Source organism: Aquila chrysaetos, chromosome 9 (assembly GCF_900496995.4).
Source record: "Aquila chrysaetos chrysaetos chromosome 9, bAquChr1.4, whole genome shotgun sequence".
Lineage (NCBI taxonomy): Eukaryota > Metazoa > Chordata > Aves > Accipitriformes > Accipitridae > Aquila > Aquila chrysaetos.
Window position 1 is genome coordinate 30,049,818 of NC_044012.1, and position 9,681 is coordinate 30,059,498.

General features: G+C 50.3%; 1 protein-coding gene across 1 annotated transcript; it reads left to right on the plus strand.

The window, feature by feature from the left end:
• Nucleotides 1–94: 94 nt before the first annotated feature.
• Nucleotides 95–4,899, plus strand: MMAB (metabolism of cobalamin associated B). Its single transcript, XM_030026541.2, has 9 exons — nucleotides 95–192; nucleotides 268–329; nucleotides 441–534; nucleotides 928–985; nucleotides 1,883–1,955; nucleotides 2,349–2,446; nucleotides 2,768–2,832; nucleotides 3,887–3,946; nucleotides 4,337–4,899. The coding sequence occupies exons 1-9, from the start codon at nucleotides 95–97 to the stop codon at nucleotides 4,422–4,424; spliced, it is 696 nt and encodes a 231-aa protein (XP_029882401.1). The 3' UTR covers nucleotides 4,425–4,899.
• Nucleotides 4,900–9,681: the final 4,782 nt, after the last annotated feature.

Here is a 9,681-nt window from a genome sequence, read left to right on the forward strand (position 1 = left end):
GGCTGGGGTGACGGCGCGCGTGGGCGAAGGGAGGGACGGCGGCCGCGGAGGGTCAGGGGGCGGTGACGGCCGGCGGCTACGGCGGCCGGGAGGGATGCTGCGGCGAGCGGCGGCAGCGGGCCGGGGCCTGCGGGGGCCGCTGGGGGCGGCGGGGCGGCGGCAGCAGCAGCGGCAGCGAAGCGGGGAGGGCAGGTGAGCGCGGGGATGGGCCTGGGGCCGGGTGGGGTAGGAGCCTGCGCCTTCTCTCACAGCCTGTGCCTTCCGCAGCCCCGACGGCGGCTCCCGCAGCGACCGGGCCCCGAAGATCTACACGAGGACGGGAGATGCAGGTAATGTCCGGGAGGGCGGCGGGAACCGAGGTGAGCGCAGGGTAGAGCCCGGCCCGATCCTCGCTGGGCCGGGCCTGGCCTCTGAGTGCCTTCCCCGGGCCTTTTCCAAAGGCTTCTCCAGCACCTTCACCGGGGAGCGGAGGCCGAAGGCCGACCGGATCTTCGAAGCCCTGGGAGCCACCGACGAACTGAGCTCGGCCATCGGGTAAGCCCCTGCCCCAGGACCCGCTCCCGCTGCCAGGCGGAGGGGCCGTGGAGGCCCAGCTGTGTCCTGCTGAAGTGGCCGTGCTGACCGGGGACATGGCTACCAGCTCAGGGAGCTCTGGCCCTGGGCAGGCCAAACCCAGGCCCTCTACACACCAAAGGCCTTGTGACACATCCCTCTTCTGTGCGGGTCTTCTGGGCATCCTCTCGCGTTAAGAACGGCTCTCCCAGCCCCACCATCCAGCAGGAGGGAAAGGGATACGCTGTGGACCAAATTCCTCTGGAGGGTACAGCCAGGAGTGTCCAAATTCTGTGTTTTTCATATGGAAAAAGGTATATGCACAATCGTGGTAATTTTTTCATTTCCATCTAACTCTTTTCTTTTTTAACCTAGGCTTGCTGGTGAATTTATGAGTGAAAAGGGCCACACATTTGTTGAACAACTTCACAAAGTGAGTATTAATGATAATCCTCACCTTATCATTAATGATAATGAAGTGCAGTCACTTCATCTGCACTATTGAAACATATTCTTGAACCCTTTAATTTTAGACACAGTACTCCCACTGACACACAGGAATTTAATAAATTTGGTATTAAAATAAATAAAGACTTAAGATGCTGGCCCTTGATTATTCTCTAAGAAGTAAATTTCTTTAACCAAGAAGGAAACCAGTAGATCTCGTGATTAGTTATGGGCAGACAAACATATCTCTAGATTTATTCAGACCTGTTACTCTGCATGGTTATGGACACAAGTCTTGTTGTCACATAGCCTCAGATTTGAAATCAGGGCAAAGTAACCACATGGGCACAATGGTGGGAGACAGGTCCTGCTGTGGCAGTCTGTGAGCCTTGCTAATTAGCTTCGCTCTGCACAAGAATGCAGAAGGAGCTAAGCAGAGATTTTAAAAAGCTTTACCAGGCTGCCTCTCACGTATCCTGGCCTGTGGAGAGATGCCCCTCTTGGAAGTGGACGTGATATCAAGCCAGTGCTGTCTGCAGCTGTTTGTCACTGCCTTTCTTCCAGACGTTATTGGTTCGGTGTCCTACCAGCAAAGGGATTATGTGAGCATGCCCCAGTCTGCTTTCTGCAAAGTCAGCCAGGGTGGTTTAATGTGCTAGTGAAAACAAGTACATGTGCTAATCTGGCTTCTCATAAAGCAATTAGGGAGCACTTATCTGATCCCCCCTGCCAGTAGGCTGGGGGATGATGAACAACAAGGGTAGGATCTTCTTTAATCAGCGCAACCAGCTGTCGCCTCCCAGAGCTTGCTGCAGTTGTACCGGAGCATCAAAGGCTGGTTAATGAAAGCGCTTCTTATTTTTGTCCTGATTGCCACATCTAGGTCCAGTGTATGCTGCAGGATGTGGGCTCCAACATCGCGACGCCTCTCTCCTCAGCCAGGGAGGCTCACTTAAGTAAGCCCCACAGTACCTTTTCTGGGATAACAGTTCTTGAATCACAGCTGTCCTTCTAGAGTGGCGCTGGGGAGGCTGTTCTGGTATGTGGCAGTTAGAGCTGCCTAAGGGCTGCTCTGCCGTGCCTGTCTGGGTGCTGAATGAAGTCACACACGGTCCCACAAGCTGCTGCGTTTGTGTGACTCAAGTGCTGTAAGCTGGCCTGAGGTGCTGCTCCAACACTGACACCCAGCCATGGCTGCTGAATGGGGAGCCAGCCCTGCTCTAGCAGGAGGATTTTTTGGGGACGCTTTCTTAGGACCCATGGATCCAAGAAATGTGAAAGTAGAGCTCTATCTGTAGACTGAATCACTTCTGCATTTCTTTTAGTTGAGTCTTCTTTTCCCTTTGTAGGACGAACATCTTTTAGTGAGAAGCCAGTTCTGGAACTGGAGCAATGGATTGACAGTTACTCAGAGCAGCTTCCTCCACTCAGAGCTTTCATCTTGCCAGTAGGTACTGCTTATGCCTCTCACTGACTGGAGAAAGCTTTGTTAGGGTAAATCTGCTCTAGCACTTGCCATGGGAAAACAGGTTGTGAGGCCATTATTTGCATGGACAAGTACCAAAAGAAGAGCAGAGAGAAGAACCCGGTTGAGTTAAATTTCCACATCCTACTCCATTCAGATATCTTCCCAGTTGCCTATCCATAACATCAGCTTCAGTTGCATGTGTGCGTGAGATGTGATAAGCTTTGCTGCAGTTATACAATAAGGCGGATGGCTATATCTGTTGTTAGCAGACATTGATGCGCTGTTTCATTGTTGTTTCAGTCGGGAGGTAAAAGCAGTGCTGCTCTCCATTTTTCCCGAGCTGTCTGCCGCAGAGCTGAAAGGTGGTGAGTGTTGGCTATAGTGTAACAGAATAAAATTGATAAAAGGTGATCAGAATGCTACAATGATAGCAAATCTTTGCAGTCGGAGCAATCAGCCATAGCTGTATTGCACTCGGCTAGAGCCTCAGTCAAACTTTGTATTAGTCAAATTCCAGGAGTGTGGTCAGCAAAAAGCAGTCTCTCTTCCCTCCCCTGAACTGGGTCATCTGAGCTAAGAACTTCAGAAAGAACAAACAGGTTTATGCTGAGCTGCATCTACGTGTTCAGCTCATATCTGGTTTGCTAATTGTATTTTGTAGGCTAGCACACATGGAAGCTGGGGCACTGGCAGGTGTGAGATCCAGGGAAGCTTTCAGTGGCTTAAGATGTTCCTGCCCACACCTACCTTGTCCCACTTCTCTATTGGAGATGAAAACTCTCCCTGGTAAGGTCTGTAGAAGAAAACTCTTGTCTGCTCATTATGTAAATCACTTCCATGCAGAGTCTCTTGTGTTAGCCTGAACCTGCTCATCAGCAGTTCTGAGTTGCTGGGGGTTCTTCACTGAAGCCACTGATGTGCAGGAAGACGTTTTTGTGGATGTGCTCTGCTGCGAAGATTGCTGCTCTGACAAGATACACTGGAGCAGCGTGATCTTCAAAAAACTAACATCACAGTCAGCGGTTTCTTGTCAAAAGAAAGCTAGGAAGAGGGCTGTACACCAGTCAGGAGGCAAGGAACAGCTCTGTTCCCTCAACAAAAGAAGGGTCCCTGTTTACCTGCAGAAAAGGATAACGATCCTGCAAATTGCTGCCATTGTTCAGTGATAGCGCTGATGAGCATCCTTTAGAGGACTGGAGCTGCAGTCCTCCAGAACACTTACAAAAATTAGTTGCATCATTTAGCCACCACACATTCCTCTTGGGGAAGGAAACGGTGTTCACACTTGCTGTGGGGAGTTAGAATAGGGACTCCAGCTGAGATTGGGGTGTGAAGGTTGGTGCTGCAGCAAATCACAGTCCTTTGGGCATTCAGAGCTAGAAAGTTAAATACACTAAAATTTTCCTTTTCTTTTTCTAGCGTGGTTCCTTTAGTACAAGCAGGGGAAGCAGATCCAAACGTGGCCAAGTATTTAAACAGGTAGAAAAAATAAAATCCCAAACCCTTACTCTGTACTACTGAAGTGTGCCTGGTGGTGTTCCCTTAGTCTTGGGATAAAACTGTGGGGTTTTACCTCTCAAGAAGCTTCCCTTCTAGAATAAGATCTTTGAAGTTTCAACAAGCAGCTTGTTAAAAAGTATTCTTGCGAGGCCTGTATGTTTACAGACACTGCTGCGGTGCTGAGGGAGCAGTCAACTTTCTTACTGAAGGCCATTTTGGAAATCACTTCTCATGTCGTCTCTCTTTGCCTTCCTTTACCTGCAGTTCTTGTGCTCTAATCGAATGTGCCTTGCTTTGTAGTTGTGCATTGCTGGATACAAACGCATCTGATGTGAGAAGTGGTTTCACTGCTTTTCCCTTGGTTTCCAGACTGAGCGACTACCTCTTCGTTTTGGCACGTTACGCTGCAATGAAGGAAGGGAAGGAAGAGAAAATATATGTAAAGCCTGGACCGTAACTGGGAGGTTTGTTTTCCTTGATCATTGGAAGATAAATCCAGCAGACTGCTTTCCTCCATCGAGGAAGGGAAAGAGAACAAGTCTGGATTGGAAATGTGAGCTGCCAAGAACTTCCAGCTTAAATAACTAGGACCTTGTTCATAAATACTGTGAGGAACACAGCTGTTCTGTTCACTGGGCCTTATCCACATACCCCTTGTATAAAACCGTGGTGATGGCATCAGAGTTACTGTTTGCCTGGGGTTGGAGTTGAGGCAGGAGACTTCAAAGAACTACAGCTGATTTCTAGATGTCTCCATTTCCCTGGGCAGTGGCAGGTGCTGTGGAAAGGCTTTGACAGGACTCTGAGGAATGAAGAAAAGAAAACAATCAGCTTCTCTTTGTAAGTCATAATGCTCGTACAGAACAGGAACTGTGTAGAGATTCAGGAACTCTGTCCACAAGCTTTGAAATAATAAATGTGATTTACTTGTACCAAAGGGCCCTTAACTGTCATACTTTTAATACTGAGCCCAGCGTGCCTTTTTTTAAGTTGCTTTCAATCCATCAGCCCTGGCTGAAGCTGAGCTGTGTAGATTTACAGGAATGCACTAAGAATTCTTTGGCTCTGGCTGCCTCTCTTTATGCATGTGAAGAATGTCTCTGTGCTGACAATCTAGTGCATCCTCTGCCAGGAACGGAGCTCACGCAAGATAGAGGGATTAAAGGAGGAAGGGCCAAAGCCTACAGGTCATGTGCAGGCAAGATGATTCGATGATTCTAAGCTCTGTTTAGGTAGCTGGGGTTAACTGCACATGGAGCTGCCCCTCTGAGTGCACAGACCCCCCTGAGTTTGGTCACAGCATCCCCCTCTGGCTGCAGGTACCACCTGACGGAGAAGAGCCCTTGTTTAGTTTGAATATCTCTCTACTGGGGACCACTTAAGTCACTAAGTTTGCAGATAAAGGGGCTGTGATGAGTAGCAGGGGCCCGGTGCCTCCTCAACTGACAGCTAGAGTTGGAAGAGAGAGGCTAACACCCCAAGGGCTTCATATCTCACACACGTCAATGTCCGCATTGACCTCGGGAGTGTCACTGTCACGGAGCCCTCACCAGAGTAGACTAGAGCATGTCCTAGGGCTTGGAGAATCTGGCCGCAAACATCACAACAGCAGAATGCAGTACTTCAACAGAGAAGACATCCTCTGTTCCAGCTTCGTGATGGACTGAAGACTGCCAAAAAAAACATACTCAGTATGTAAACAAGTGCATTACAGCCAGCTGAATGAGTTAACGCCTTGCTACCCACGTTGTATAGAGAATACAGACAATTACAGTTTTACAGTTAAGTCCAAGACACTTGCAGCTTGGAAATGTAATTGGGAATAATACATGTCAGACATGGTGGTTTAAGTCTTCCCCTCCTTGTATGGAGGAGCATCATGGAAACCTGTGGGCAGTGAGGTGATTACACATCAAGGGTGCTTGTCCTGCACAAAGGGTGCCTCTTTTAGTGGCAGGAGCTTTTCAGTCAGTCATGCACCTTCCTCTGTTCAATTATTTAAGTAGAAACAACCTTAAACTTGCTTCCCGAAAGAGTCTCTGGCTTTTGTGTTAACTTTTTAATCAGAGTGGGGTCAGAGTGAAGAATGCCCGGTGCTAATAGATACCGCTGTCTCATTACTCACCCTTTTTTTTTTTTTAAACAGATATTTCATGGCTATTGTTAATGCACATTTTTCACAGAGTAATTTTCCAAGCCTTAGCCTGTAACACATCCCAATGACAAATGCTCTTGATTTGGACTGTACCGTCAGCTGCAATGTCACATCAGACATTTTCTCAATGCCTGCTCCAGACAGGCCATCCAGTTTTATGATAGCTCTGTCTCAGTGATCACTATTGAACCTTAGGAATCTAGAGGCTTTTCAAGTTTAATTGAATAAAATTCTTTGCAATATAAATTCTTCATGAATGCTATATAAATCAGCTCCGGGATGGATTTATAGTATTTTCTTTTTTTTCCAGCTGGGGGGAAGAAATCTCACTACTGTTTTGGGACCAAAGCTAGTATTGTTTTGATTGCAAGGAGAAATAAATTTAGCTACTACACTTTAACATGATGTAGAGATTAAATTTATTAGGGTGCACTCAGCTTCCAGCTCCCCCCCTCTCCCTTTCTACCCAAAGATGTCTGTGCAATTGTTTCTGCAGGGCTGAAGCAGAGGGAGGCTGATGTCTGGGGTGACACTGTTGTTTCAGTTAAGCAGGCACAGTGGGCCAGGGCTTGAATTTAGGAGTGAGCATAGATCAGGCTGAGCATGGTCCCAGCCCCGTGGGCTACTGCAGCTCAGCAGAGCAGAGCAGAACTCCACAGGGGCCACGCTTTGGCCCTTGGAGAGTTCACAGCGCGCAGTGTTTGTCCTCTGCTTCGCCACCTCATCATACAGCACCTGGCTGTATAAAAAGGACCTTTTTGTCCTGAATGCTGTCCCGGAGGTACACAGGAGAGCCACTGGCCATGAAGCTGCAGCAAGGCTTGGGTCCTCAGGCCCCAGTGTGTCCTCTGCATTGGGCTGGGAGCAGAGGCCAGTGCGGGAGGGGACACACGGGCTGAAGCAGGGATCTTGTGCACCGATTTCAGCAAAGAAGTTCTAGCGTGGCCGAGCTGGTGTCTGCTAATGATCACGGAGCAGCGTGCAGTAATGCACGAGAGCCTGGCAAGACAGCGGGCAGGAGTGAAGTGTCACTAAAATGAAATACAGGCTTTAAAACAAATAAAGCTCTGTTGCTCTGGGTTAGCATTTGTTTTCCCAAGTCCTTTGTCCCCACCCAGCAAATCCAACTGTACAGCATAGGGATTCCAGTGCCTGCACCTCATTAATATAATGGGAGCAAGGCAGATGCTTTGTCCGTACTGACCGTATGCAGAGCCCAGATACATTCCTGCCTAGCAGGGTTCCTTATTTATGATTACGTTGGAGCTGCCAGCACAGACATATGTTGCTAAGGGTCGTTTATTCTTGTTTGTAAAATGTATGGCTGCTCCTAGCTTACACACTGTCAAAACTGGAAGAACTGGCCCCAAAATCTCTTCCTGCATGATTGGATCAGACGCCTGTACATCTGTTAACGCTGTAGGAGCTGTAAAATGAAATAAGTTTCACTATAACTCAAGCACCTCTATTACCGCCACAATGTGTAAGCAGCAGAGCCGGCTGCTGCTCTTGCAGAAATGACACAAACGTACATTTTGCCAAGTCATATGTAAATTTATACAAGGCAGCGTTTCCTCTGCTAATGCACAGAAGGAAGGACTAGTACGTGTGTGCCTCCACCTCGACAGGATGCGCTGGCCCCAACCCAGCCCGGGGCTTGGCGTGGTGCTGCATCTGAAGGGCGAGTTTTGGGGTGCACGGCTCCAGCAATGGGGAGCCAGCAGCAGTCCCGCACTCCTCCTCTCAAGCTGGAGGACCAGAAGGGACCACATCTGCCATCAGGTCAAGTCCTCTGCAGTCGCAGGCCCCTGAAATACCCATTTTGCCTGGAAGGGGTCAAAGAAAAACCCTTCCCGCCCAAACACCTCGTGCTACAGCAAGGCGAGACCTGGCTAGAAAAGGGGAGGTGTATGGTTATGGCACCCCAGGGTAAGAGCTGCTGTCCCTGCATCAGACAAGCCGATTCAGCCTGTTTGCGTTGATGAAAGGGCTGTCTTGGTCCCTCAGCTCTCTCTCTGCTGCAACCTGGCAGAAAATGCCCACCTCTGTGCCCCGTCCACGCTACAGCTGCTCCGCAGGGCGTGCATGGATAGGCAGAGTGCCATAGCCAGTGCTCAAACCACTCCAGGGTGAAGCTGCAGTCAGTATCGAAGAACTTGACCTTAGAAACAGCCACAAAAACACATTTCTGAACAGCTAGCTAAGTACCACTCACCCAGGAGGCGGCAGTGCCAAGCCAGTGCCACGTAGGTCTGAGCACTCCATCACCCGGTCAGGTCACTAATGTGCTGCAGGAGCTGCTGCATGTCTCAGTCAACATGAGCAAACACAAAAATAAGCTGCAGGAATACCTTATCTCATTCTACTCAGGGATGCAGAGACCAGAGCTCAGCATATCCTCCTCCCTCTCTGCCCGAACCTCCAACCAGCCCCAGCATGGAGCACGGGCCAAGAGGTTGTGCAAAACACTGGTATCAAATGGAGGGATTACTAGTCTGTGTTTTGAGTCAGGGGCTTGGGACAGCCTGTGGGAGCAAAAGAGGAGCAGCAAGAAGAGCTGTCAGCTCCCAAAACACACCTGCAGTGGCCAGGGCCTGATGGCATGGCACAGTTGGGACACCCCAGCACCACTCCCCGCCAGCACTGCCACTGAGGGAGCACCAGCCTCCGGCGATCACTCCCAGCAGCACCCAGCGTGTGCATGGTCCAAGTGCCTCAGCCACGGTCAGGCTTCACCTTCAGTCAGCCCCGTGGCGCAGCGGAATGCACAGAGCCAGCCCCGGCAAGACCGTGCTGTGCTGGCCCACCACACGGCGATGGCAAAGCAGGCATTTTGCAGGCCTGGCTGTTTGCTGCCAGCTTTCTGCCTTGGCAGCATCTGCTGTGGGGTTTCTTTTTGCTGTTTCTGACGGCGCCATATGCCTCTGTGTCAAAACAATGGCGCTTGCACACTGACTGGGAGCCCTCTCCCTTGCTCCCACCGAGCTCCCTCTCCCCAGCAAAGCCCGAGCACCCACAGGGCTGGCCCTGAGCACCACGGACCCAGGGCGAGCGCGGCATGGCGAGATCGGGCAGGGAAGGCTGCGGTGCAGCTCCGAGCTGGTCAGCAAAGGGCTATGCTGCCACAAACCAAACCTGAACTCAGGGGGAAGGTGGAACAGCAGCAACAGGCACAGCTCCTCGCTCCTACAAGGGTGCTCCCAGAGCCAGGCAAGGGGAGAGACGCAATGCCTAGATTATTATAATATTATTAACAACAAACCCCATGTTGGCTCACAGCAGCTGGTCCTTAGGGCAGCTTTGAAAATACAAAGCGCAGCCTTGCCCCCCAAACCCACATCTCCCTATGACTCTTCTTCCCCAAACCAGGAAGTGTAAGATTCCTTGGTGCAAAGATCCAGAGAGTTGGCCCCGCTGGCCATCCAAACCCCCTTCCAGCACTCACAGCAGAGCCTGCGAGGGCAGACAGCTTTGCCACCAACCTCCAGCTTCTGCCTGCAGCAGAGCTCCTGGAAAAGAGCACTCACCCAACGAGGCATCTACACTGAGCACAGACACA

Coding starts and splice junctions, on each gene's coding strand:
- MMAB (XM_030026541.2), top strand. CDS start 95: ATGCTGCGGCGAGCGGCGGCAGCGGGCCGGGGCCTGCGGGGGCCGCTG. Junction 330..440: donor CACGAGGACGGGAGATGCAG/GTAATGTCCGGG, acceptor CCTTTTCCAAAG/GCTTCTCCAGCACCTTCACC. Junction 3,947..4,336: donor GTGGCCAAGTATTTAAACAG/GTAGAAAAAATA, acceptor CTTGGTTTCCAG/ACTGAGCGACTACCTCTTCG.